The sequence below is a fragment of the Mus caroli genome, chromosome 2 (genome assembly GCF_900094665.2).
Source record: "Mus caroli chromosome 2, CAROLI_EIJ_v1.1, whole genome shotgun sequence".
NCBI lineage: Eukaryota > Metazoa > Chordata > Mammalia > Rodentia > Muridae > Mus > Mus caroli.
In genome coordinates this window covers 156,775,916-156,803,562 of record NC_034571.1, presented here as the reverse complement: position 1 = coordinate 156,803,562, position 27,647 = coordinate 156,775,916, and the positions used below count along the sequence as shown (strand labels likewise).

General features: G+C 50.9%; 3 protein-coding genes across 4 annotated transcripts; 2 read left to right on the top strand and 1 right to left on the bottom strand.

Annotated features, from left to right (window-relative positions):
- Window positions 1–283: 283 nt before the first annotated feature.
- Window positions 284–18,381, top strand: Pltp (phospholipid transfer protein). Of its 2 annotated transcripts, none has more exons than XM_021183913.2 (16): window positions 284–406; window positions 994–1,104; window positions 1,188–1,287; window positions 2,942–3,070; window positions 3,584–3,739; window positions 5,521–5,584; window positions 5,665–5,728; window positions 6,597–6,688; window positions 11,263–11,439; window positions 11,528–11,587; window positions 13,603–13,767; window positions 13,860–13,927; window positions 17,363–17,405; window positions 17,514–17,577; window positions 17,715–17,791; window positions 18,071–18,381. In XM_021183913.2, exons 2-16 carry the CDS (start codon window positions 1,005–1,007, stop codon window positions 18,191–18,193), a joined length of 1,482 nt encoding a protein of 493 aa, XP_021039572.1. In that variant the 5' UTR covers window positions 284–406; window positions 994–1,004; the 3' UTR covers window positions 18,194–18,381. The 2 variants fall into 2 exon arrangements, with proteins under 2 accessions (XP_021039572.1, XP_029329971.1); XM_029474111.1 differs by lacking the exon at window positions 284–406 and adding an exon at window positions 630–845.
- Ctsa (cathepsin A) lies at window positions 18,315–23,890 on the bottom strand. The gene is made up of 15 exons (XM_021183922.2): window positions 23,795–23,890; window positions 23,441–23,619; window positions 23,218–23,329; window positions 22,903–22,953; window positions 22,728–22,814; window positions 22,340–22,495; window positions 21,934–22,025; window positions 21,354–21,438; window positions 20,789–20,880; window positions 20,609–20,684; window positions 20,375–20,514; window positions 19,762–19,837; window positions 19,166–19,255; window positions 18,947–19,051; window positions 18,315–18,748 (listed from the first exon to the last, which is right to left on the bottom strand). The coding sequence occupies exons 1-15, from the start codon at window positions 23,846–23,848 to the stop codon at window positions 18,665–18,667; spliced, it is 1,479 nt and encodes a 492-aa protein (XP_021039581.1). The 5' UTR covers window positions 23,849–23,890; the 3' UTR covers window positions 18,315–18,664.
- Window positions 23,891–23,937: 47 nt separating this feature from the next.
- Neurl2 (neuralized E3 ubiquitin protein ligase 2) lies at window positions 23,938–27,218 on the top strand. Its single transcript, XM_021183903.2, has 2 exons — window positions 23,938–24,946; window positions 26,344–27,218. The coding sequence occupies exons 1-2, from the start codon at window positions 24,205–24,207 to the stop codon at window positions 26,457–26,459; spliced, it is 858 nt and encodes a 285-aa protein (XP_021039562.1). The 5' UTR covers window positions 23,938–24,204; the 3' UTR covers window positions 26,460–27,218.
- Window positions 27,219–27,647: the final 429 nt, after the last annotated feature.

Genomic DNA, 27,647 nt, shown 5'->3' with positions numbered 1-27,647 from the left:
GGAGTTCCCATAAGGAGGCACTCGGTGCTGGATGAGGAAACTGAGGCTCCGCAGCTAAGTGAAGGAGTTTGTTGAGGCGCGTGCAGGAATTGCTGTGTGATTGGAATTCCACAGCAGTGGTTTGGCAAGCCGCTTTCTTCACTTTTCTCGCTCTTTTAGGAGCGAGTCCCCCACTTGTCCAGACAGCAGCTAGGCTTGTCACAGGCTCCGTACTGCCCTCTCCACCCTCCCAACTGCCAGCGTCCCGCCCCGTCCCCTCCCAGCCCCCAAGGAGGAGGGAAGAACCGCGGCGAGGAGGGGGGTCGGAGGCCCAGACTTATAAAGGCTGCTGGACCCGCGCTACCCGCCAGACCCCGCCGCCCGGATCCCCCTCGCTGCCTGTCGCCCCACGTGACTGCACTACTGAGTGAGTTGGGGCGCGTCCCCATCGCATCCCCAGACCCTCATGAGTTGTGTGGCTCACTAAATCCAGGTGGGGAGGAGAGCGGATGCAGGAGGGCTCTGGGATGGGGCACCAGACAGAATGCCTTATAGCGGAGTCTTAGGAGCTAGGGGAGCCGAGGGACTCAGGGGACAGCGCTCAGCCGGGCCATCCCGGCGCGCGGCCTGGGAGACCTCAAGCTACTCAGCAGGAATGCGCTTGTGGTCGTCGCCATACCAACGTACAAGCCAGCACACGCCCTCCTCTGAAGGGAAAGAGAAAGTGGGGATGGGGGATGGGGGGCTGTTCATCCTCCTGAGATCCAAACTTGTCACGAGGCAGTTGCACGGGGGAACCGAACCCCAAATCCTTTGGAAGCAGAGCGCAAGTCTTATCGTGCTTCGGAACCTCGGTTTTGCATCAGGTAGAGACAAGATGATTGGTTCCGAGTGCCCCAAACTGTTTTACGGGCAGTAACGGTCCGGGCCAGCACCCCGTTCTAGTTGCATGACCAAAGAGCGGCTTTGAGCCTCTCAGATGACACCTGCGACTCGACCCCACCTTGCCCCCAGGCTTGGTCGCCATGGCCCTGCTCCCGGCCCTCTTCCTAGCGCTCCTGGCAGGTGCCCACGCCGAGCTCCCGGGCTGCAAGATCCGCGTCACCTCCGCGGCTCTGGAGCTGGGTAAGGCGCGCGGCGGGAGCCGTGGACCGGGTGGGGTGCTCTGGCCCCGGGCGCGGGACCTGAGTGTCTCCATGCTATCTCAGTGAAGCAGGAAGGGCTGCGCTTTCTGGAACAAGAGCTGGAGAGCATCACTATCCCAGACGTGTACGGCGCAAAAGGCCACTTTTACTACAATATCTCGGAGTACGTAGGGCCTGGGGGCCGGGGTCTCAAAGGTGGTGGGATGACCTGGGACACCGCCCCAGACTGGGCGGGTCTGGGCGTGGCCAATTAAATGAGGTGGGATCCATAGTAACGAGTGAGGCTACTAGGTAAAAAGACTGGAGGTAGGCGGGTCCAAGAAAGGGGAATGCGAACCAGCAGAACTGTAGCTTGGACCAAAAAAACACCGCGATGATACACTGGAAGAATTTACCTGTGGGTGAGAGTGGAGTCTATCCAGAGGGTGGCGCCAAAAAGAGAGAGGCACAGGATAGGAGAGAAAGAGGTGAGACGATGTGGGGTGAGTTAAAGAGATGGAGGCAAAGTCAAAGGACCAGGTGGAAAGCTCAGCCGGGCACACGCCTGCCAAAAACAAAACAAAAACCAAAAAGACGAAAACAGATCTAGCAATCACAATGTGGACAGAACACGGAGGTGTAAGCAAGACTTATTTATTTTTAAGATTTTATTTAATTTTAATGTCTGTGCATTGGTGTTTTGTCTGCATGTACGTCTTTGTGAGAGTGTCGGATCCCCTTGGAACTATAGTTACAGACGGTTGTGAGACACCTTATGGGTGCTGGGAATTAAAGAGGAGTCTTTTTGAAGAGGAGCCAGTGCTCTGAACTGCTGAGCTGTCTCTCCAGCCCCTATTTATTTATTCTTAAAGATTTATTTGTTTTTATTTATATGAGTACACTGTAGCTGTCTTCAGACACACCAGAAGAGGGCTTCAGATCCCATTACAGATGGTTGTGAACCACCATGTGGTTGCTGGGAATCGAACTCAGGAGCTTTGGAAGAGCAGTTAGTGCTCTTAACCACTGAGCTATCTCTCCAGCCCTATTTATTTATTCTTGAGGCATGATCTTATTATGTAGCCCTGACTGGCCAGAATTCATTTTGTAAAACAGGCTGGCCTTCAACCCAGAGACTGATCGGCTTTTGCCTCCTGAGTGCTAGGATTAAAGTCACGTGTGTGTGTGTGTGTGTGTGTGTGTATGTATATATGTATATGTATGTATATATGTGTGTATATATATATGTGTGTGTGTATGTATATATATGCATATATGTGTGTGTGCGTATGTGTATGTATATGTATGAAACCATACCCAGCTTTTAAATTTTTTTAAAACAAATTTTGTGTGTGTGTAAAATATAATATAAATATATATGTAATTCCTGCAAAAGGATCACTTGGGCTCACAAATTCAAGGTTAGTCTGAATGACAAAAGGACACTCCCAGTCTTTTATCTTGTTTTGTTTTGAGAAGGTTTCCTCTGAGTAGCGCTGGCTGTCTTAGAACTCACCCAGAAATCAGGAGGCTACCTCTGCCTCCTGAGTGCTGGGGTTACAGGCATGTGTGGGCCACCATGCCCAGTAATTCCCTATCTTTTAAATATTAAATGCATTAAAAAATAAATGAGGAAGGCAGTATTCAACTCCTGGGGCCAGAGAACAAATCTCTTGAGTTACCCAATACAGGTCGGGCTCTTGAGGGGCAAGGGAAAACTCCATCCCACCCACCTAGATTGCCCAGCTTGCAGTTAGAGGAGGAGGGATGGGTCCCTGCGGCTGGGTGAGTTGGTCCCCTTTGGCCCCCACGCTGACCCTGACCCCTGCTCTCTGCAGCGTGAGGGTCACACAGCTGCACCTGATATCCTCGGAACTCCACTTCCAGCCAGACCAGGATCTGCTGCTGAACATCTCCAACGCATCCTTGGGGCTGCACTTCCGGAGGCAGCTACTCTACTGGTTCTTGTGAGGGTGCTGAGCGAGAGGGTGGGGCTGGTGGCTGGGCTGGTGACGTCCTTTAGGCCTCCCAGGCTTCAATTTCTCCATTCAAGAGGAAGGTTTGGAAGGCTGTGTGACAAAGATCAACAAGAGATTTCAGGAGGGCTTAAGTCTCCACCCCTAGCTGAGGTCTAGGCAGTGAATGTCTGTGAGGGAGGGTGAGTCATTTTTCTAAAGTGGTGTAGACGCTGGTACTTTGCCCATTCTCCACTTCATTATTTCGAACCCATGCTTATACAAATGAACTCCTTGGATCATTCCAAACAAAAAAAAAAAAAAACAAAACTAAAAGTCAAGGTGCGGCATATTGGGAAGAAAGGTTCAGGCACAGAAGAGGATGAGAGAGCAACGGGGGTGTATATGATCACAAACATTTTGTACACACTTGAAAAAATAAGGTATCATGTTGTATGGGGTAAGGAGAGGGGTAGAAACCTCAGTTATCTCCCACTGGGGTGACCATGAGCCTGCCTTTCACAGATATGATGGGGGCTACATCAATGCCTCGGCGGAGGGTGTGTCCATCCGAACAGGTCTACAGCTCTCCCAGGATTCCAGCGGTCGGATTAAAGTGTCCAATGTCTCCTGCGAGGCCTCTGTGTCTAAAATGAATATGGCCTTCGGGGGAACCTTCAGGTGAGTCCCAGCCCCAGGACACACGTCCTGAGCCCCACAGTTCAATTTCCTGGGGCAGAAAAGGAAAGTGCTAAGGTTGGGAGCCCCGCTGAATCCATCCAAATCCTACCTTCCTCCACGTCTGGACTCTGTGAATCTGGGCAAGTCACTGATGCTCAGAGAATGAAATCTATTTTAGCAGATACTTGTGAGCACTGTGTTGTTAGATATAGAATATTTAGACAGTCCCTGGCATATGATAAATGTCTAAGTGTTAGGATTAGTATGTCTGCGGCTGAAGCTGGCTCAGTGGTAGAGAGCCTGTCTAGTATGCATGAGGCCCTGGGTTCGTTCCTCGGTACCTGAGTTTAAAAAATAAAATGGGGGCTGGTGAGATGGCTCAGTGGGTAAGAGCACCCGACTGCTCTTCCGAAGGTCCAGAGTTCAAATCCCAGCAACCACATGGTGGCTCACAACCATCCACAACGAGATCTGGCACCCTCTTCTGGAGTGTCTGAAGACAGCTACAGTGTACTTATATATAATAAATAAATAAATCTTTAAAAAAATTATAAAATAAAAAAAAATAAAATGGGGCTGGAGAGATGGCTCAGCAGTTAAAAGTACTGACTTCTCTTCTGAAGGTCCCGATTTCAAATCCCAGCAACCATATAGTGGCCCACAACTATCCATAATGAGATCTGATTGCCCTCTTCTGTGTCTGAAGACAGCTACAGTGTACTTACATATAGTAAATAAATCTTTAAAGAAAAGAAAAGAGCTGGGCGTGGTAGCACACACCTTTAATCCCAGCACTCCGGAGGCAGAGGCAGGCTGAGTTCGAGGCCAGCCTGGTCTACAAAGTGAGTTCCAGGACAGCTAGGGCTATACAGAGAAACCCTGTCTTGAAAAACAAACAAACAAACAAACAAACAAAACAAAAACAAAACACAAAAAAGAAAAGAAAAGAAAAGAAAAGAAAAGAAAAGAAAAGAAAAGAAAAGAAAAGAAAAGAAAAGAAAAGAAAACTTGCAGCAGGTTTAGAAGGCCACACGTTTAAAACCCCAGCACTCAGGAGGCAGACAGGTGGGTCTCTGTGAGTCAGAGGCCAGCCTGGACTAGGTCATGAATTCTAGGTCAGTCAGGGCTATAGAGTGAGAAACTGTCAAACCAAACCCAAAACATCCTGAGACTCACAGGCTCAGTGTGCACTGTTGGGTCTGTATTGCATTCTCAATTATAATAACAAAAAAAAAAACCATGGTGGCTCCTGGATCCTTGACGTTGGTTGTTTGAGGTAAAAACCTGGTAGACTTCTCATCCAGTGTTTGCACATTGTCAGATTTTGTTTGTTTCCCAAGTGTAGCATGTTCCAAGCCCTGGGGACTTAGAAAGTATTCAGAGCTCAGCTAGAAGGATTCAAACAGTTGTCGTGAGGACCGAGAAGTGGGACCAAGGTAGCTTTCAGGGTGGTAAGATTTAGATGGAGGGTGATCTGAGAAGCCTGCCTGGAAGGGGAGGCATCTGAGCCCAGTCAGGAGGCCACAGAGGGCAGGAACACTGGGGAGGGCATCACGAGTATATAAAATTGGGGGGGGGCATCTCTGGGAGGCTTGAGAATGTGAGGCGGGTGACAGGAGATGGTCAGGGGTCTGTGAGGCTTGGCTCCTGGAGAGTTCTATTGAGGAGCTACCTGGAACCAAGGAGACCCTGCTGCACCTGTTTCTTTTGGGCACTGTCATTTCTCCTGGGCCTGGCTCGTGGGCAGGGCAGGGTTAACCCAGGCTCTCCTCTCTTTGCAGGAGGATGTACAACTTTTTCTCCACATTCATCACTTCGGGGATGCGGTTCCTCCTCAACCAGCAGGTGTGGGCGGGGGCAGGCCTGGGTAGCAGAGTAGGGGTGGCCTGGTTCTGAGACTCCCTGACTCTGGCCTGGTCCTCCAGATCTGCCCTGTGCTCTACCATGCTGGGACGGTGTTGCTCAACTCCCTCCTGGACACAGTGCCCGGTGAGTCAGGGTGGGGACTGGAGCTGGGGCCGGGCATAGAAGGAAGCTGTGTGCTGCTATCATACAGCGTCTCAGAGAGTCCCCTTCCCGGTCCAGCCATGGAACCATCCTGGGTTCAGAGGTGTCATTGACTTGCTGTGTAACTTTAGGTAAGTAAAGCCTTCTCTTGGGGTTCTGGTGACCTCCTTGGACTGGCGACACCTCCCCCAGGAGTTGTCGAGGTGTTAAATACATGCTTGCTGACCACAGGGCCCGGTTTGTCTTCGTCAGCTTGTATTTCATGCATTTCAATTAACATAAATCGCTTTCTATGCCACCATGTGTGTCTACTGTTGGTCAGTGATCTTGACCTATCGGGCCCGTTGGGTAAAGGGGGTTGAAAAGGAAGGCAGGAGAAATGACTCCTTAGTCATCTTAAACACTTAAAACGCGTTATAACTGTGTGTGCATGCGTGCACGTGCGTGTGTGCATATCTGCATCCTGGTGTATGTGTGGAGGTCAGAGGACAACACTGTGGAGTCGATTGTCTCCTTCCTATGAGTTCTGGGGATTGAACTTGGGCAGCACAGTTTTGGAGGCAAGCTCCTTTACCCGATGAAGCCATTTCGCCAGCCCCTCCTTTTCAGTCTTGCTTAGTGATTTGATGAAAACCTTACAATAGTCTTAGTAGTAGATGGAGCTAACCATGGCCTCCTGATTGAGCAGCTACAGCACACCAGGCTCTAGCTGCTTCCCACGTAAAGCCAATTTGATCTTCGTAAGACCTCTGTGAGGGGAGTGTCACTGCTTATGAATGAAAGGCACAGAGAGGTTAAGCACCGGACCTAGTGCCACCCAGCTTGGACTGACCCGAGCCCCTTCCCGCAGTGCGCAGTTCTGTGGATGATCTCGTGGGCATCGATTACTCCCTTCTGAAGGATCCTGTGGTCTCCAACGGCAACCTGGATATGGAATTCCGGGTGAGCTGCCTGGGTTGGTGCCTGTGGCCTCTGACTGCTGATGGGTTTCCCTCGTCTCTGGGGTTGAGCATGACTGTGAGAGGTCACTCTGATCTGCGGTGGCTCCTGCGTCCGCTGCAGGGTTAGGTTCAGCCTCCTAGATCGGAAGTTGAGCCCTACCTTTCTTTTTCTTTAAAGATTTTGCTTTTCAAGATTAATTTATTTATTTTGTGTATGTGAGTGCACTGTAACTGTCTTCAGATGCACCAGAAGAGGTCAGATCTCATTACAGATGGCTGTGGGCCACCATGTGGGTGCTGGGATTTGAACTCAGGACCTCTGGAAGAGCAGACAGTGCTCTTAACCTCTGAGCCACCTCTCCAGCCCCAGCTCTACTTTCCTAACTGCATTCTGCATCTCTGTAGCTCCCCAGAAGTCCTTATGCCAGGGACTTGCTTACGCCTTGCATGTCTCCTGCCTGCCCCTGCCCCTGCCCCTGCCCCTGTGAGTCAGCTGCTAATAGTCTTCTTGCGGTTTCTGAGGGGACAGAATCTAAGCCCTCCTTGGTCACCACAATCTCAGGATGTTCAAGTTCATTATTGAAAATGGTGTCCCATGTGTGTGACATATAATCTCCAAACATCCATTGAGAGATATAATGTGTGTGTGTGTGTGTGTATGTGTGTGTGTAGTACACATGTGGACGTTAGAGGACAGCTTGCAAGAGTTGATTCTCTCCTCCCATCTAGGATCCTGGGGATCAAACTCAGATCCTCAAGATTGGCTGCAAGCTCCCTTACCTGCTGAGCCATCTTGCAGGCCTGACAACGCTGATTGTTTGTTTGAGGCAAGGTTTCTTTATGTAGCCCTGGCTGTTCTGGAACTCACTCTGTAGACTAGGCTGGCCTTAAAGTCACAGAGGTCCTCTTGCCTCTGCCCCAAAATGGTGGAATTAAAGGCACAAATGCTTCTTTTTCTCTTTTTTCTTTTTTTTTATTTATTTTGTTTTTTGAGACAGGGTTTCTCTGTGTAGCCCTGGCTGTCCTGGAACTCACTCTGTAGACCAGGCTAGCCTCAAACTCAGAGATCTGCCTGCCTCTGCCTCCCAAGTGCTGGGATTAAAGGCGTGCGCCACCACCACCCAGCTCTCTTTTTCTTTTAAAGGTTTATTTTATTTTCTGTGTGTGGGTGGTTTTGTGTGCATGTACTGTATGTGTAGCATATGTGTGAGGAGAGTGTCAGATACCCCGCACTTGGAGAATAGACAGCTGTGAGCGGCCATATGGTTGCTGGGAACTGAACCCACATCCTCTGGAGGAACCGCTAGAGCTCTTAACCACTGAGCCATCTCTCCAGCCCGTAACTGCTGTTTTTTTTTTTTTTTTTTTGGTTTTTCGAGACAGGGTTTCTCTGTGTAGCCCTGGCTGTCCTGGCACTCACTTTGTAGACCAGGCTGGCCTCGAACTCAGAAATCCGCCTGCCTCTGCCTCCCGAGTGCTGGGATTAAAGGCGTGCGCCACCACGCCCGGCTGTGTAACTGCTGTTTTTAATTATGGTTGAATTTGTGGGTATGTTAATTTTTAAAAATTTTTTTTATTTTTTTATTTTTTTTCATTTTGAGTTCAGAAATAAGTATTTTAGCTGGGCTGGGTGGTAGTGGTGAGTGCCTTTATTCCCAGCACTCATTGAGTGAGGCCAGCCTGCTGTACAAACCAGAAGAATCAAGGCTACTCAGAGAAATCCTGTTTCAAAAAAGTATTTTATTATAGGGAATTTAAGAGAAAGAGTAAAGCATTCCCAGCTAATGGGATGGGGCCCTGGAAGTACAGTACTGTCTAGCTGCTAGTCTGAGGCCTTTTTACAGGACTGGTGGCCGAGACCAGGGTGAGGAGAGAGGAAGGAGCTGGTCGGTTAGGGTGGCTCACCCATGAGGTGTCCAGGAGCCATTTTGCTTTCAGTCTCCTCAAGTATAGCTTCAAGGCAGGAGTGACAGATAACCAGGAAGCAGGAATCAAGCAACTCCTGGTGTTCCTGCCCCCAGCTAGGACTTATTCACCCTGGGGCAGTGTGTGTGTGTGTGTTTCTGTTCCCCCTGGCCTGTTTCTACCTTCTCATCCCTTCCTACCCCAAGGGGTAACTGCCTTTAGGGAAGGAATTTGGGTAGCCATCAGTCTGGCTCCTTGGAGCTGAGTAAGTTGTCAGGTGTGGCAGTTGGAGTACCCCTCCAGTGGGCCCCATCTAAGGTACCTGGAGAGTGATCAGTAGCTCTGTTTGTTTAGCATCGGGGTGTAGTGAGGGTCCTTGACTGATGGTTGGTTAGTGATGTGATAGGGAAGGGAAGACGAGAAAGGGACCAGGGACCCTTGAGTGGAGGAAACAATTCCCTCCCAGTGGGAACAAGCAGAGTTTATAGAACTTAGCAGTCCAAGCCCTAGGCAGAGAACCAGAAAAAGGCTGAAAGTAGGGCACGTTCATCAAGGTCAGTGGTGGCGCACGCCTTTTATCCCAGCACTTGAGAGGCAGAGGCTGGTGGATCTCTGTGAGTTCGAAGCCAGCCTGGTTTACATAGTAAGTTCCAGGACAGTCAGGGCTGCACAGAGAGACCCTGCTTCAAGAGACAAAAACAAAAAAACAAGCTGGGCATGGTGGCGCACGCCTTTAATCCCAGCACTTGGGAGGCAGAGGCAGGCAGATTTCTGAGTTGGAGGTCAGCCTGGTCTACAGAGTGAGTTCCAGGACAGCCAGGACTAAAGAGAGAAACCCTGTCTCAAAAAACAAACAAACAAACAAACAAACAAACAAACAAACAAACAAACAAACCAACAACAAAAAACCCAAAAAAGTCTGAATCAAAGCCCATTAGCATCCTTAACAGGCTCAGACAAGCATCTACCCACAGTTAGCTTAGTGGACTTTCTCCTCTCTGGCCTTCGAGCGATGAACTCACTCTGCCTTCCAGCGTTTTTGACATCTGGGATGGCTGGACTCACCAGGTGAGGTCGCTCCCAGCTGGATTACGCCCCCTTCAGTCCCTGGCCAGGAAATCAGGAATTACTGGGGTGTCTTTGAATTGGATTGAGGCCTTTTCTTTTGCTCAACATTTGCTTGGAAGTAGGGGGGCCATCCTGAGCCCATAATTTTCAGGGTTGGTTTTTTTTTTTTAACGTAGTCTCACTCTGTAGTGCTAGATGGCTGGAGCTCCTATGTAGACCAGGCTAGCCTCAAATTCATATTTATGTACAAAAAGCCCGCCCACCAGGCCTGGCAGCTTCAGGTTCTTATTTCACAAATTTGAAGAATGAAATGTTGGACCACAGCGGGGACTTTTATTAGTATTTTATTATAGGGAGATGAATAGAAGGCAGGGAGCCCACTGAGTGTAGGAGTGGATCCCAGGAAATAGGGCACCTGCTGTCCCCGCTGTATTCATTTTAAGGACGTGAAGACTTGCACAAGGTCAGCAGTTGCTATGTGACCACCTCTGCTGTGGTCGGCAGCAGAATGTTCTAAAGAGTCTGCAGCTCAAACATCCTAAATTCTAATCCTGATCCCACCCCTGGCAGGCTGCATGTCCTTAGGCAAAGGGCTTCTCCCCCCACCCCCACACACACACCTGGGCTCCTTACCTAATATGTAGGTACAAAGGGCAGCTTGAGAGAACATGCCTTCCAGGGCTGTGGTGTGGACACACTTTCTGTTAGAAACACTCCTGGTGGTACATGCTGGTATATTCCAACACACAAAAGACTGAGGCAGGAGGATTGCCCTGAAGTTGAGGCCAGCCAGGGTTACATCTCAAAATCACACAAATAGAGATGAGCAGTGAGTACCTGGAACTGGGTAGCCATGATGGATGTGTAAGTGCTGCTGTGATTCAAACCCCTCGTTTACCGGGTTACACACTTTACACACCCCCTGTTCTGTGGCCTCCCTCCTTCTTTCTTCTTCTTCTTCTTCTTCTTCTTCTTCTTCTTCTTCTTCTTCTTCTTCTTCTTCTTCTTCTTCTTCTTCTTCTTCTTCTTCTCTTCATCTATTTATTATATGTAAGTACACTGTAGCTGTCTTCAGACACCCCAGAAGAGGGCATCAGATCTCATTACCAATGGCTGTGAGCCATCATGTGGTTGCTGGGATTTGAGCTCAGGACCTTCGGAAGTTCACTCGGTGCTCTTAAATGCAGTCCTCCTTGTTTCTTTCTGGACTTAATCATGTCCAAGTGTTGCCCACTTGGTGTAAGTGTACCAATGGGTATGCAGTGCCAGGGAGGACAGAAGGTGGAGTCACATCCCCTGGAACGGGCAGACTGTTGAGCCACTCACTATGTGGGTACTGGGAATTGTGCCCAGTCCTCTGGGAGAGCAGCACATCTGGAGCTTAACATCTGGACCAGGTCTCCAGTTCCATGCCTTGCTTCTTCTCGTGCTCCCTGCTCCCTGCCCTGCTCCTCCACCCTCCCAGCCTCTTTGCAATGCTTTTTGAGAGATGGGTTTGTGAGCCCCTCCAGAGCAGCCATAGAGTCCATTTCCGGTGGCTCCTGGCTGTGCCTGGCGCGGATCCAATCTGCCTTGACCCTGATCTTGAGTTCTCAATCCCAGGGAGCATTCTTCCCTCTGAAGGAGGACAACTGGAGCCTCCCCAACAGGGCGGTGGAGCCTCAGCTGGAGGACGACGAGAGGATGGTATACGTGGCCTTCTCCGAGTTCTTCTTTGACTCCGCCATGGAAAGCTACTTCCAGGCTGGAGCGCTGCAGCTGACGCTTGTTGGGGACAAGGTATACCAGGGCCTGTCTGAGGGTGGGTTAAGAACGGCCCATGAAAGAGAGTCCAATTTGCCTGTCTCATTTCTACTTCCCCGTTCAGGTGCCAAGTGACCTGGACATGCTTTTGAGGGCCACCTACTTTGGGAGCATTGTTCTCCTGGTGAGTGTTGGCCAGACGCTGGAGGTGTGGCCAGACGCTGGGGGTGTGGTCAGGGGCTGGGGTGTGGCCAGAGTTGGAGGTTACCCCACGTACATAACAGTGAGGTGGTAGGTGGAGGGTATGTAGGAGTTCTTTGGTGGTGGCAGGCTGTGGAGGAGACGGAGGCCTTTTGTCTGAGGCCTTTTGCCTGCGGCCAAGTCCCCTAGCCTTGCCAGGTCTATCTCCCACTCTGTGAAGCAGGGTTGGCACTTCTTGCCCCATCGCCTTCACAGAGCAGCTGTGAGGTTGGGAGAAACCCAGAGTCTCCGCAATGATTAGGGTGCTCATTTGCTTACTTTTATTATTATTATTTATTATTATTTTTTTTTACACGCAGGAGGAGAGAGGAAATTAAAATTTTTTAACAGGAGGTTAGAGATATACTTCAGTTAGTAGAACAGCATAGCATGCCTAAAGCCCTGAGTTCCATCTCTAGTCTGAAAATTTTGTAAAAAAAAAAAAAAAAAAAGATATATACTCCATGGGGCTGGAAAGATGCAGTGATCTTGCTGGTCTCAAAGATGGTTTGGTTTCTAGCACCTATGGGATGATTCACAACTGTCTTCAATTTTAGTTTCAGAGGACCCAGCGCCCTCTTCTGGCTTCTGAGGGCACTGCATGTATGTAATATACAGATCTACATTCGAGCAAAACTACCCATATACATGGAAATAACAAATATATATCTATTCCATGTGCCATAGTGAACATAATCTTAGTTCAGTTTTGTACATGACAGAAATCCCGGTCATGCTAGCCTTCCCTACACATACAACCTTGTAAGCCTGTCACGAGTTTCCAATGAGGTAACGCATGTAATTAGCAGAGCACTGCTACAGAGCGCGTGTCCCCTGAAACAGCTGGTGTTGTTACTGCCATCGGTGTCTTTGTCATGCGACTGCTGAGTAGTTAGAAGCACGGGTTGTATCGTCAAGGCTGCCTGCATTCGTCTGTCAGCTCTGCAGCTGAACAACCTCACGGCCTTGCACAACCTTAGCCTGTCTGCTTCAGTTTCCCAGAGGGAGCGCTTCAGTTGGCAGAGCACTTGCCTTAAATACGAGGACCTGAGCTTGGGTCCCTAGCACCCGTGTAAAGAGCTGAGAGCAGCAGCTCTGGTGAGGAGACAAGAGAATCCCCCGAGCTCACTGGCTCCCCACTGGGGCTGAATCAGTGAGCTCCAGGTTCAGAGCAAAGCTCTGTCTCAAGAAATGATGTTGGTTATGTAAAAGTGACAAAGGAAGCCACCTAGAGCTGACCTTTAGCAGGGTATAGGTGCATATGAATAGACACACACACACACACACAGGGAGAGGGGAGGGGGATAATAGTACCTGAAATACTTGGCTGTTTGAGACTTAAATGAGCAAATACATATGCTGTGGTCAGAATCATGCTTAAGGGAATGTTTGTTTTTGAGACCGGATCTCATTATCCCAGGCTAAAATACATACATATAAATCTGAAAGCTGCCTGATCCTCCTGTCTGTACTCCCAAAGACTGGGATTACAGGTTTTGCTACCACACCCAGCTCAGCATCATGTTTAGCAATGAGTAAGCTTATGCATTTAATAGTATTACATGGTCCATAGAGCATCCGGGACATGAGCGGGGCTGGGGCTGGGATGTTTAAGCAAAAAGGCCATACCTAGGGAGTCCCAACTGGGGTCTGAGTCAGAGTGGGATGCACGCTATAACTTCAGCTATAGCATTTGAAGGCTGAGCCACAGGAGCACCTCCGCTGTCCAGGGTTTCAGGACCAGCTAGGCAACAAAGCAAGAGCCCATCGCAAGAAAAGGAAGGAAGGATACCACTTTGACTAATTCTTGGGGTCAGGGTGTAGGTCAGAAGCGGGATGGGGTGGCACCCCATCATCTGAACTTGCAACCCCTTGCCTCCGAAAGGGCTGAGGCTTTGTCCCGTGACACCACCCCAGTGCTCCCACCGTGATCTGCCTTCCTAACTCTGCCTCCTCCAGAGTCCAACAGTGATTAACTCCCCACTGAAGCTGAAGCTAGAGGCCACGAGCCCTCCACGTTGTACCATCAAGCCGTCAGGCACCACCATCTCCGTCACTGCCAGCGTCACTATCACCTTGGCCCCGCCCATGCTGCCTGAAGTGGAGCTGTCCAAGATGATCATGGTATGGACCCCAGGATGAGGGTACCTGGGGTTCAGTGAGAAGTGGGCTGTGGAACTTTATTGTTTAAAACATCCCCACGTCCTTTCCTTCAGGAAGGCCGTCTCAGTGCTAAGTTGACACTCCGGGGCAAGGCGCTGCGAGTGAAGCTGGACCTTCGAAGGTATGCAGTCGATAAGGATCCTGGCTGGGTCCTTAACTTCCCAGCCTTAGCATCTCTAGGATAGTGATACCTGCTCAACAGAACCACAGGGCTAAAGCTGGGCTAGTACTCCTGTAAGGCTATCCAGAGTTATATAGTGAGACCATGCTGAGAGAGAGAGAGAGAGAGGGAGAGAGAGATATGCAAAGATGGGTTCTTTGGTAAAGTACTTGGCCCTACCCCTAGAACTGATGGGAAAAGCTAAACATGACACATGCCTTTAATCCCAGGGATGGTGGCCAGAGATAGGTGGATCCTTGCAATCTTAGAGGAGAGCTAGCCTGCCCTATGTGGTGAATTTCCAGGCTGATGAAACACCAGTCTTAAACAAAAGGAGGGAAGGGCTATGAACAAATACCCTGGATATGAACAAATCTGTAGCCAAAGACGATCCTGCTTGCATCTCCAGTGTGCTGGGATTACAGGCACATACTACCATGTCCTGTCTATACAATGCTCAGGGACGGAACCCAGAGCCTAGTGCCTGGCGACACTATACCAACTGAACTACAACTCCCAGCTCCCAAAGCACTTTTTATCTCTCTCTCTCTCTCTCTCTCTCTCTCTCTCTCTCTCTCTCTCTCTCTCTCTCTCTCTTTTTTTTTTTTTCAAGACAGGGGTTCTCGTACAGCCCTGGCTGTCCTGGAACTCACTCTGTAGACCAGGCTGGCCTTGAACTCAGAAATCCNCCTGCCTCTGNCTCCCAAGTGCTGGGATTAAAGGCGTTCACCACCACCACCCGGCTTTTTTTGTTTGTTTGTTTTTCAAGGCAGAGATTCTCTGTATAGCCCTGGCTGTCTGGAACTCACTCTGTAGACCAGGCTGGCCTTGAACTCAGAAATCTGCCTGCCTCTGCCTCCCAAGTGCTGGGATTAAAGGCATGCGCCACCACTGCCCGTATCTCTATTTTCCTTTTAAGACAATATCTATGTAGCACTAGGTAGACTGGCAGTGGATATATAGACCAGGCTGGCCTCAAACTCATACTCAGAGATCTAAGATCTGCCTCTAGAGTGCTGGGATTACAGGCATGTGTCACCACTCCTGGCTAACAGTGGTTTGTTTCCTAAACCAACTCCCTTGCATTCTCTTGCCTTCTAGAAGCAGGCAAAGCAGGTATTCTTAGAGACAAGCAAATTGCTTCAGTAAGGGCAAACGACACGCCTGCAGTCACATATCAGAGAGGATGGAGACATTGGTTTGAGTATCAACCTCAGCTCAGCTCAGCAGGAATCTAGAAGTCATTGCATCTTTCCAAGGCTCATTTCCTCCTGTGCTAAATACAGGTGAATACCTTGTACTTGCGAGGGCTGCGTAGTTAATGGCATCGCCCCAGGATGTGCCAGTGGCTACATTTGTATAATTATAATTCAACAGCTGTTGGGCTGCAGAAGTCACGGTTCATTAACTAGTGGCTACAGATGGACAGTGGAGATACAGAAGTCGCACTGTGCTGCTTCCAGGTTGAAGTGAGACAAAGGTAGGGTCTAGCCCACACAGCCATGTAACTTTCAAGCTATTTACTTGATCAGCTTCAGTTTCGTCACAATTTCTAAGAGTCCCAGATTCTCAGGGCTGTGAGTGAGGGCTGAGTCACTAGGTGGTTTACAGTGTTGCAGCTCGGCCAGGTAATTCTAGCACCAGGGAGGCTGAGGTAGGACATTTGAGGTGAATTTGAAGCCAGCAGAGACTAACCTATGTAGCAAGACACTGTTTCAAGCAAACACCATAACTGCAAAAAACAAAACAACCCCCCCCAAACAAAACAAAACCACCCCAAGGACTGGAGAGTTGATTTGAAGGAATTTGAGAATGGGGGTATGAGTTTGAGCCCTAAAACTGAGAGTAGAGGCAATGGCTTGGGACCCCAGCAGTGGGGAAAGAGATAGAAGATCCCTGGGGCTCACTCCCCAGTCAGCTTAGCGAAACGCTGGAGCTCTGGGCCAATAAGAGATTCTGGCTCAAAACATGGTAGATGGTGTGACCATCCCCATCCTCCATATGCACATGTCCAAATCCACTCCTACACACGTGTACCTTCATGCAGGCACTCTCTCTCCCCCAACTCCCTAAGTGGCACATATATGTATATTTATGTGGCCCTGGGAATGGAACCCCAGCTCTGTACCTGCTCTTCATCTCCAGTCCAGCATTTCAGCTTTTCCTTTTTTCCCTGCTTATTGTTCTTTTGTTTTACTTTGTTTTTGTTGTTTTTCGAGACAGGGTTTCTCTGTGTAGCCCTGGCTGTCCTGGAACTCACTTTGTAGACCAGGCTGGCCTCAAACTCAGAAATCCGCCTGCCTCTGTCTCCCAAGTGTGTGTGCCACCACTGACCGGCTAGCAGCAAGCCCTCTGAGCCATCTCTTCAGTATTGTGCCCCTCCTCAAACCCATTTTGAGACAAAAAAAAGATCTCACTGGGGCTGTTTGCAAACTCAAAGAAAGCCACCTGCCTCTGCCTCTTGAGTGCTGGGATTAAAGAAATGGGCCAACACAGCTGGCTGGCTTTCCTTTTTGTAATTAACTCGTGTGTGTGCGAGCCTATGAACATATGCATTTATGTGTGAGGGCACTCACGTGTCACACAATGCACTGATGGTCAAAGGTCAACCTGTCCAGTCTCCCCTCTACCATGTGTGCCCTAGGGATCAAACTCAAGCAGTGGGGCCCTTTACCCACCACACTGAGCCATTTTGCAGATCCATTTTAATTTTTTTGAATAAGTTTGGTATCTGACAGAGAGTAAAGATTGTTGGAATTTTCTTAGATAAAACCATACTTATTGGGCTGGTGAGATGGCTCAGTGGGTAAGAGCACCCGACTGCTCTTCCGAAGGTCCAGAGTTCAAATCCCAGCAACCACATGGTGGCTCACAATCATCTGTAATGAGATCTGACTCCCTCTTCTGGTGTGTCTGAAGACAGCTACAGTGTACTTACATATAATAAATAAATAAATCTTTAAAAAAAAAAAAAACATACTTATTTACTAGCCGCAGAGCGTGGCACATAGGCATTCCTGACAAATGAAAAGCAGCAGGCGCCGGGCAGTGGTGGCGCACGCCTTTAATCCCAGCACTCGGGAGGCAGAGGCAGGCGGATTTCAGAGTTCCGGGCCAACCTGGTCTACAAAGTGAGTTCCAGGACAGCCAGGGTTACACAGAGAAGCCCTGTCTCCAAAACAAAACAAAAAAGACAAAAGAAAAAAAAGAAAAGCAGTAGGCTTAAAGAGAGGGGGCTCCAGAGACAAAAGGCACTCAGGGATGCACACCTGGGAAATGGCAGCTTCCTGAAGGATGATTGGGTAGAACCAGGAAGGCTGTCACTTTCTGCCATCTTTTAGGTAGGGCCCAAGGAAAGGGTGTTCCCAGGTTTCACGGTGTATTTCTCTCCCACAGGTTTCAAATCTACTCAAATCAGTCTGCGCTGGAGTCTCTGGCGGTGAGCTGGGGATGGCAAAGGGTGGGTCCAGGCCTCAGGGCAAGTTGGCCGCTCACGCAAACCGGCATGTGCTGTCTGTGTCCCCCTCCCCCCATTTTTCCCCCTCAGCTGATCCCACTGCAGGCCCCACTGAAGACACTGCTGCAAATCGGAGTGATGCCTTTGCTGAACGGTAGGGGCTGAGGGTGGGAGGATGGAGTGGGGACACACGGACTAACAAAGGGGGGATGGTGGTGGATGGTGGGGTGGACATGACGACACGGATGGACTGATGGACACCCAGGCTGAGCTTGCCTCTCTCATCCACAGAGCGTACCTGGCGTGGGGTGCAGATCCCCCTTCCTGAGGGTATCAACTTTGTGCATGAGGTGGTGACCAACCACGCCGTAAGTACATTTTGGAAAGGAGGCCGTAGACCAGGGCTTTCCCGTCCTTACAATACCCCAGTGCTGTCTGTTTTCCCGAAACCCTCTTACACTAGTTCCTCCTTCATATATATATTATTTAAGTAGTAAAGATTTAACTTAGAAACAGGGCCAAGCTCCAGAGAACATACACCACAAAGCAGCTGGGGCCCCTGAGGGGATTTGCTCAAGAGTCTTGTGTTTGTTTGGAGGCTGTCTCCAAACAACTGAACCAGCCAGGCTCCCTGTCCCCTCCCGCAGGGCTTCGTCACTGTCGGGGCTGACCTCCACTTTGCCAAAGGGCTTCGAGAAGTGATTGACAAGAACCGTCCTGCAGACGTTGTGGCCTCCCGTGTCCCCCCACCCTCTGCTGCAGCTGCCTGAGCCCAACACCCCACCTGGGTGGCTGGCATTCAGGAACCTAACTGAAGTCTTCTCTGCACCCGTTGCCCACCCCTTCCCATCTACAGTGTTAGTGGTCCCGGTGCCACAGAGAAGAGCCCAGTTGGAAGCTATACCCGATTTAATTCCAGGATTAGTCAACCATCAATTACAATCCATCCATCCCCCTCCTTGGGTTTCTCTAGCTCTGTTGGGGTCCTGGGGTGGGCAGTTTTTATGCAGTCGGGGAGGTCAGGCCACCCTACCATGGCCGGAACAAAGTGCTCACTTGGTCCTAGGCTGTCTGTGACACCCTGAGGCCTAGGCTGGGATGCACCAGGCTGTGAGAAGTCTGGGCAGTTTTAGAACAGGACTTGCCCCACGGGAGCATTAGCGGAGGACTCCTCTCTGCGGAGAGAGGCCGAGAGGGGCTGATCAGGTACTGAGGATTTTCATGGGCTGCAGCGGAAGCTATCAGTAAGGCTCTTTGTTCAGGAACCTCGAGAACATGGTAAAAGCAGCTCGAGGCTTGTCCGTGGGGACCATGTGTCCGGCACCCTGGGGAGCAAAGCTTTATGAGAGATTTGGATCCCCAACATGCATCACCCCTCACTTCCAGCCACTTCCTTCTTCACCTCCTCACCCTGCAAGCTCGCCCAATGCATCAAGGGTGACCCAGAATCATCAGAGAGACGGGGAAGTCACACCACTCCCATCTCTGGCCCCGGCTGTCCCTCACTAGGCACAGAGTCCTACCTTGATGGTGAGGAAGGTGATGTGTGAACACTCCTTCACGAAACCAGCTACCTGTTCTCCGCTCTCCCCGTAGTCCACTAGCCAGGGCCGGCGCTGCACCTCCATCTGTCCCATCGGGAAAGACGATAGCCAGTGGCAACCCCCATCCTTGCTCAAAGCTGTTCTCCAGTTTTGCCCTCTCCTGGCACCCTAGCCAGCCCAGCTCCCCGGCAACCTTACCTTCTGGTTGAGCGAATCCACAAACCACTCATCGCCCATGAAGTTGCAGGCCATGTCCACATCTCCATTGTAGAGCAGGATCTGGTATTTCTGGAATAGGACAAGGGGAAAACTGAAGCGTGGGCTGAGCCCAGGCCCCCCAGCCCTTCCCAGGTTCAAGCCCTACTTTCCAGGGATTCAGAAGCCCAGCTAAGAACAGAAACCTGAAATTCTCAGGCTGTATACCACATGTCCAGTATGCACCAACTAGATGATTTAATGTATAGGAAGATCACGGTACCCCAAATAAGACAATGGAGCCCAGACTGGCTTAGAACTGGGGTCTCTTAGTCTCCCCAGGGCTGAGCTTACAGCTATGACTCATCATGGCCAGCGGATTAGCCTCATCGTACAGAGGGAAAACACAGCTGAGAACTCTTCCCCAGAGCCAGTCGTTGGCACCAAGATAGGATTGTTACATGTTCAAAGCCAGCCTGGGCTACAGAGCAAGACAGTCTCAGAATAACAACATAAAGCAACAACCAGGGTGTGGTAGGGCAAGCTCTACAGAGGCGCTACACGATGTAGCTGGGTCCTGCTGTGTTGCGCACAGATACCTGTGAACTGAGCAGCTTCAGGTACTGGGAGTTCATGCTTTGGTAGAGGCGGCGGTACTGTAAATTCACCAAGAAGCTGCCGGGAACATGCACATAGGATGCAGGGAAAAAGAACAAAACAGGGAAATGGGGGGAGGGACAGTCAACAGGTGGGACCTCCCCAATTCCCAACTTTGGGTGTATCAACTCTCTAGGACTTGCTTATCTGAACCAGAGCTGGAGATGCGTGGGCATATTTTTTTTTTTTTGGTTGTTTCAGTGACTGGGATGCAACCAGTGCTTAGTGTTTAGTGACCTGCAGATGTCAGTGTCACGGCAGGTAATGTTGGAGCAAGGCACCGTCCATCAGGAAACACTTACCTGGGCTCTAATGAGCTAGGGTTACTTAAATGGGCCACGGGATGAACTGGGCAGCTCCAGGTGGCAATGGAGCCATATTGGGGACAGCGCCTACTCATTAAATGATTGACTGGTTGTCAATCATCTGGGGGTCAAGGCTGTTAAACATCCTGAACAACTAATTCTCACCCCCCCCCCCACCTCTGAGAAGCCCGAGTTACAGAACCCCAGCTGGTGGCCATCTCCTGCACCGTGAGTGGCCGAAGAAGCTCACTTGCACATGTCCCAGCGGGGCAGCGACTCGGGGATGTGGAGAGCCTTCCGAACATAGGGGTTGTTGAGGTAGTTGGAAGGAGCTGTGGTGTTGGTGCAGGGAGGATCCAAGCGTACCTTGTCCCCAGAACGCATCAGTGCCTGGGGGGGAGGGAGAGCATGGACATAGGATGAGAGGGGCTTTAATCCTCTAGCCCACCAGCTCCCCCAAGGGAGAGCTCATACCCCTGAATACCTCAGGAAATCTCCGCTTGAGTGGCAGGCGAGTGAAGATGTTGCCAAAATCCTGGACCACAAGTGTGTCCTCATATCTGTCAGAAACAGACAGACAGACAAATGGACAAAAATGGTAGGATGGGTTCCGGGCCTCTAGAGGCAGCAGGTATTAGCCCAAGGCATACTCAGCAGCACCTACCTATCTCTGCCGGGCACCCCACCAGCACACGGAGCATAGAGATTGTAGATGTTGAGGCCAGATTTGCCCACAATTCGAGACACTTCCAGGAGCTGTGAAGACAAACTGCCCTGTTTGTCGGATCCATGTCCCTCTGGACCTTCCCTGCTCACTCTCAGGATTAAGTGTCTCCCTACCTCATCTCCCAACACCACCCTTCACCTACTGTTTTTCTCAGGTAGAATGGTCATGGAAGGAATCTCCCAGATCTGGGTCCAGCCCTAACTCGACTATTCCCTGCCACGTGACTTAAGGCAAGCAAGCGGCTGAAGCATCCTTGACTCCAGTTTCCTCACTGGACTTCCCAGAGGAGGCCGCAGTATCGGAAGGTTTGGGACAGAAAAGCTGATGGGGTGAGCTGGAGCGACAGCCCAGTTGGTAGAGTGCTTGTCTTGCATGCATGAGGCCCCGTGTTCAATCCCCAGCACTGCCATAAAGAGAAGCCATGGGGCTGGGGAGCGAGGTTCCCAAGGAGGGGCCTGTGGGATCCCTTTCTCGGGACTGGAGTCCAAGGGCAGAAGCTCACATTGTTTACACACTCTGGGTCTTTGTTGTCATAGAAGTTACACTTGTTCTGAGAGCAGCAGTGGGTCTGCAGTGAAGTCCAAAGTCTGTGGATCAGAAAGGGCTGAGGCTGAGGCTGGCCCGAGATGCTAGGAGATGCAGTGGCCTCCCTCCCATCATACCCTGACCTCTGGAGGCAGGGAGGAAAGATGTGGAGGCTACCAAACCTAGTTTCCAAGGATTTGCCCCCTAGTCCATAGAAGTAGCCCCTCCCAGTGCCTTTTTTAAAAAGTAGAAAAAAAAAATGTTCTTGAGAGTTTTTTTTTAATGTAGCCTGGGCTCAAATCCTAAACTCACTATGTAGCACAGGCTAGCCTAAAAAGTCAGGATTCTTCTGCCCGTTTTCAAGTGCCGGGTTACAAGTGTGTATCACCATGTCTAGCTGCCTTAGTTTCTTTAAACCCTAGGCTTGGCCTTTAAAGCATCAAACCCTTTGGTCAATTCCAGCCCCGGCCTACATATAAACCAGAGTGGGAATCCTGTGCTGAGATCGTATGACCTGCCCTGCCTTAGACATTGCCCCACCGTCCCTCTCCCTTTACCTGTTCCCCAGAAGGCCATGGTAGTAGGCAAAGTAGACCAGGGAGTTGTCGTTCTGCTCATAGGAGGCAAGTCCATTGCCCACAGCCAGCCCCTGCGAAACACGAAGCGTGCTCAGCTCATCCGAAGGGCGAGAGTGAGGGGGAGCCTCCCTTAACCTACAACCCAGACCTGCAATCTAGAAGCTGAGTAGTTTGTGGGGGTGGGTGGGTGGGGAAGGTCATTTACTCTAAAGGACAGAAGTGGCACCCTGACAGACAGGTGAGCTTCCTGTGGTGGGAGGCAAAGCAAGCTATCGGAGTAGCCAGTGGCCAGCCAGTAGGTTGTGAGGGAGCGGCCAGGCTGACCTCACTAATCCTAGGTCACAGCGCTGTGGGGCCTCCCTTCCCTCAGGTAGCTGCCCTGCACCTGAAGGTTCATGCTGGGATCCTGCATGACCAGTACAGCCAAGGTGGGGATGTAGATGCCAGCATAGCTCTCTCCTGTCAGGAAAAGTTTGTTGTCCTTGTATTCCGGAAAGAGGTGGAAGAAGTTTTTAAGGGCTTCAAAATTGTTCTCCGCCACCTGAGGATGCCAAGATGGAGAGTCAGGAGACCCGAGGACGTTTAAGTTAGAAAGCGCTTCAGAGATAATGAATTCAACCCATTTTATTTTTGTATAAGAGGAAGTGGACTGGTTTGAGTTTACCAGAGCACGTGACAGGGCCCAAAGTGGACTCTGAGGCCACGCTCTCCTCCTAGTCAAGCCATCTTTGGGGAAACGGGGAATGGGGCAGGTGGTCAGGCAACAGACTCACCTCTGTGTCATTGGTCACGTACATCTTGTCATCCGAGTAGGAGAAGCCCACCCCAGCTGGGGACTCGATATACAGCACGTTGGCAATCTAAGGGGAGGAGGGAATGAGCAGAAGAGGGGTCCCCAACCCTTCAAGTACCCAGACATCCCTATGAGACCCACAGCTCCAGGAGTACCAGGTTCCAAGCATAGGGGTTGTACTCCAGGGTGACACCATCTGGCTGGATCTGGGGAGGAAAGACAGAGAGGCCTGTGAGCGTGCTGGTTAGCAGCTGGGTGGAGAGAAAGAGCCACAGTGCGTTTCCGTATTCTCACACTTCATGAGAGGTACGGAAAGTTAGGGCAAGGGCCACATAAAACAGAATTGTTAAGGAAAGCAAACTTAGGCCACAGGTTCCTTCTCCCCTTCCCCTTCCTGCCTTTTCCTTGAGCTGTCTCTAACTAGTCTCCTGCCCTCTCTCATGGGGGAGGGGGGATAGTGGTCAACTCACCAGAAAGGGGCCGTGCTCTGTAAGCAGCCCATCGAGAGAGCTGCAGCCGGGACCCCCGTTAAGCCAAAGCACCACGGGGCTGTTCTTTGGGTCGTTCTGCGACTCCACAAACCTGGGAAGGATAGGAAAGGATTGCTTTGAGTCCAGGTCCTGCCTGGGGTCGTTGGAATTCGCCCGTCCAGTTATCATGCCCTCCTAGGGACTTTAGGGTCAAGCCAAGCACCAGTAGTGGAAGTGCTTGGAGTCCGATGCTCTGAGGTAGCCGGAGTATTGCCGGAAAGAGGGCTGCTTGGCCAGGCCGGGGAGGCAATCGATTTCATCCTGGTCCGGAGCTGCTTCGTTCCGGGACGCCCAGGACAGGAGCAGCAACAAGAGCAGTGGAGACAGTGCGGTTCGGGGCATCTGCAGGAGGAAGCATCGGTGGAGGATGTTTACCAGTCCCCCCAGTTCCCTTGCGCTTCGGTGCAGCAGTTCCTGGGGAGACGATGGCGCGCTTCTCCGGGAGAAGCCCCCGCCCGGATCCAACTCCGGGCCACAGAACCACCTTCGCTGCCCACCAGTTTGGGCATCTCCGTACCTCTGCTTCCTTGCGTCCTTGCTCTCCAGGAGGCACCTTTGGACTGGAAGTCATGTGTAGCTCTGGTCACGTGAGCATCTACATCACGTGACAGTTTGCTCATTGTTCACTTTTTTACTCTGTGGGCCTGAGGGTAGGGAGTGGTCAAAGTGCGTGGCCCTGAAGATTATTAGTCAGGGTGCCAGAGATCAGATGATCTTGGTGTTGACAGAAGGGTTCCCCAGGCTCCTGGAGACCCCTTACTGGTGACAAGCGAGAAAGCGGCGCTAGGACCCCCGGGCAGAGCCGGGGGAAGTTAGACAAGGGGGAAATGCCTTACATGGTCCATCCAACCCGCCCCCGCGGTCACAATCTGAGCCCGCTGCCCAAAATAGCTCTTGGCATGAGCTGCCCTGTTGCACGGCTTGGAGATGGCTGCTCCCTCCGAACATGTAGGACTGGGTGGCCCACGGAGCCCTGCGCGCCCAGAGCTCCCTCCCACCCGCTTCCACCAAGTGCATGGAGCCAACATCCGCATGGACCCCTCAGGAACGCGAGCCACACGCGTGGAGAGTTTCGCCCACGGTGTGTGCTTCAGTCGTGAGCCCCTGGCCCCCGGCCAGGTATTTCTAGTGGAAATAGAGGAAAAAGAGCTGGGCTGGTGCGGGCACCTACGTCTTGGCCTGACTGCTCTGGATCCGGCCAGTCTGGCCGCTGTACCCGAGTTTTCACTGCCTGACTTGGTCAGCCTTGGCCACAGTTGGGTCTTCGCTATCACACGCCACCACAACCGTGTGCCCCGGGAAGGTCAACCAGAAGCGGAGGCAGCGGTCCCCAGTGGTCCCCAAGCCCTACTGGTTGAACCCTATCTGCGCATCGAGCAGTTCCGAATCCCCCGGGACCGTCTGGTGGGCCGCAGCCGGCCAGGGCTTTATAGCCACCTTTTAGATCAGCTCTATGAACAAAACCTGCTGCCTCCTACAGCGCGCCGTAGCCGCTTGGGTGTTCTCTTCTGCCCCCGTGAGGATGGGACCGCCGACATGCACATCGTCATCAACGGGGAGGACATGGGCCCTAGCGCTCGGGGGCTGCCAGCTGCTCAGCCCCTCTACGCTGTGGTAGATGTGTTTGCTTCCACCAAGAGCGTGCGCCTGGTCCAGCTGGAGTATGGCTGTAGGTATCCCACCCCTGGAGTGACCTTCTGGTTCAGTATAGGGACAGGGATGGACACCTGCTAGGACCCCCACAGCCAGCTAATAAGGCCTTGCACTAGTTTTGAAGATGCAAAGTCTGCCTTGGGCACCAGCTTGTGATTTTGCGCACATCACACCTTGGCTGTGGGCCTGCCAGGTGTATTCATCTCAGCTGGTTGACTGAGACACCCTGCAGGTTCCTTTTGGTTTGGACGATATGGATGTGGGTTTTTAAAAAATATTTATTTTATGTATAGGACTACATTGTTGCTGTCTTGAGACACATCAGAAGATGGCACTGGATCCCATTACAAATGGTTGTGAGTAACCATGTGGTTGCTGGGAATTGAACTCAGGACCTCTAGAAGAGCAGTCAGTGCTCTTAACCAGTAAGCCATCGCTCTAGCCCAAGTCTGTGGTTTTTAAATTTTGTCCTGGCAACCAAATCAGGTTCTCATCCCAGCCCCAGCCCCGAAGACAGGGATTCTAAAGCCGATTTTAGGCCGGAGACTTCTTGAGAATTTTGTGCGTTTATTTATTTTTGGTTTTCTGAGACTAATTTACTCTGGAGACAAGGCTGCTCTGGATTTCAGTAAGTAACCCAGGTAGGCTCCGGATGGACTTTTGACAATCTTTTCTGCCTCAGCCTGTACAGGGTTGGGATTCGCCATGAGCCGCCACCTTTAACCACATTCAGCTATGAGTTGTGTGTTTTCATTAGGAAAATGTTCTGAAGATTTGGACATGTGGGTTTGGAGCTGTCACAAACTCCAGATTGAGAAATTTTTTTCTTTTCGTTTTTTTTTTGAGACAGGGTTTCTCTGAGTAGCCTTGGATTGCCTGAGACTCAGATTGACAGCTTTTAAAATCAGAGGTCTAGCCAGGCAGTGGTGGCACACGCCTTTAATCCCAGCACTTGGGAGGTAGAGGCATTTCTGAGTTCGAGGCCAGCCTGGTCTACAGAGTGAGTTCCAGGACAGCCAGGGCTACACAGAGAAACCCTGTCTTGAGAAAAAAAAAATCAGAGGTCTGGCTCATTGTCGCTCAGCGAACCTTTCACCTACACCTCTGGTCATGCGTCATGAATTTGTTGAGCTGGAACCTGCTATTTTACTGTGCTGTGGTTGCATAGGCAAAGCAGACAGAAAGCTGCTGAGTGAAGGGAGGAGGGTCAGTTAGGCTGTGTTATAATGGCAACAGGTCTGATCAAAGTCCTCAGAAAGAGGTGTTATGTCAGCTATACAAGCAGCCCCACCAGGCACCTCAGCCTGAGAGCAGAAGGTGATTCCCAAGTTGATGGAGCCAAGACACAGACCCCAGCGCTAGTATCAGGGCTCCACCCCGACCAGTTTGCCTTTGACAGTCATCTCTCCACAGTGCCATCTCTGCAGACTCTGTGCCGACTAGTGATCCAGAAGAAGGTGGTCCACAGGCTGGCCATTGATATGCTCCACCTGCCCAAAGGCCTGAAGGACTTCTGCAAGTACGAATGAACGGATGAACACCTGTCTGTGGCCACCAGAGCAAAGTCCCCGGTGGTGCGCCCTGCCTCCAGAGCAGTGGTTAGTCTGAAGCTGGCCGCACAGCTCACAATCAGGGCTGGAAATAAATAGAACCGATGTGATGTGGGTGTTCTGAGCGTTGGAGGGTCTCCTTGCCTCTGCAGCCCTGTGAGAGCCACTTGTAGAGATACCAGGTCAGAGCAAGTATTTTAGAACCTGCCTAGCAGGGCTCCCTAGTGTGCATACTCTTGAACTATCTGGGACACTTGATGAATGCCAATGCGCCCCCCCCCCCCGTCCTTTCCCCCTCCCCTTAATAGTCTCCTTTAGTTTGTGGCATGTCAGGGAATTGAGCCCAGTCATCATGGATTTTTGTTTTGTGTTGTTCTAGACAAGGTCTTGCCTCCCATGTTCTGTGATTGTAGGCACAAGCCTCCATGGCTGACTTGACACTGTTTTTTGTGTTAAAGGCTCTTCAGAGATTCTAATGCATGGTTAGAGTTAAGAAGCATTTCTCAGATCAGCGGTTTCAGCTTGGGAAAAGATGGTAGTTATTTCCTGTGTGGTTTTTGGTTTATTTGAGACATGGGCTGCTGATCCTGAACTGTGGCAATTCTACCTCATCAGGAGATTACAGACATGGTCTGCTATTTCTGGCTCCCGTCTTCTGCAGTACTAGGGACTGTTTGGTGTTCTGTGTTTGCTAGATGAACATTGTACCACTAAACCACAGACTCTGGCCTACTTCCAGCCCCCATCCCTTTAAAGACAGGGCCTCCATATGTATCCCTGGATTGCGGGCGTGTGGCTCACAACGATCTGCCTGTGTCTACCTCCTGAATGCTGGGATTGAGCTGTGCACCACCTTGCCCGGCTGCTAGCTCTCTGTGTTATTTATCTTTTAGGACAAAGTTTAAGTTGCTCACACTGGCTTTAAACTTGGGGCCCTTCTGCCTTAGCTTCCCAGGCAGCGAGATTCCAGGCCTGTCCCATCAGGCCTGACCATAATGTCTTCAAGAAATTGAAAATAAGCCGGGCGTGGTGGCGCATGCCTTTAATCCCAGCGCTCGGGAGGCAGAAGCAGGCGGATTTCTGAGTTCGAGGCCAGCCTGGTCTACAAAGTGAGTTCCAGGACAGCCAGGGCTACACAGAGAAACCCTGTCTCCAAAAAACAACCCC

Bases quoted from the DNA above. Each gene is read 5' to 3' on its own strand.
- Pltp (XM_029474111.1), top strand. From the start codon at position 635: ATGCGCTTGTGGTCGTCGCCATACCAACGTACAAGCCAGCACACGCCC. The intron at 11,440-11,527 runs GTATACCAGGGC...TTCCCCGTTCAG, and splicing joins TGACGCTTGTTGGGGACAAG to GTGCCAAGTGACCTGGACAT. The intron at 17,406-17,513 runs GTGAGCTGGGGA...TTTCCCCCTCAG, and splicing joins CTGCGCTGGAGTCTCTGGCG to CTGATCCCACTGCAGGCCCC.
- Ctsa (XM_021183922.2), bottom strand. From the start codon at position 23,848: ATGACTTCCAGTCCAAAGGTGCCTCCTGGAGAGCAAGGACGCAAGGAA. The intron at 23,330-23,440 runs GTGCTTGGCTTG...TATCCTTCCCAG, and splicing joins TCCAAGCACTTCCACTACTG to GTTTGTGGAGTCGCAGAACG. The intron at 18,749-18,946 runs GTAGGACTCTGT...TTTGCTCCCCAG, and splicing joins TCACCTTCCTCACCATCAAG to GGTGCCGGACACATGGTCCC.
- Neurl2 (XM_021183903.2), top strand. From the start codon at position 24,205: ATGGCTGCTCCCTCCGAACATGTAGGACTGGGTGGCCCACGGAGCCCT. The intron at 24,947-26,343 runs GTAGGTATCCCA...ATCTCTCCACAG, and splicing joins GGTCCAGCTGGAGTATGGCT to TGCCATCTCTGCAGACTCTG.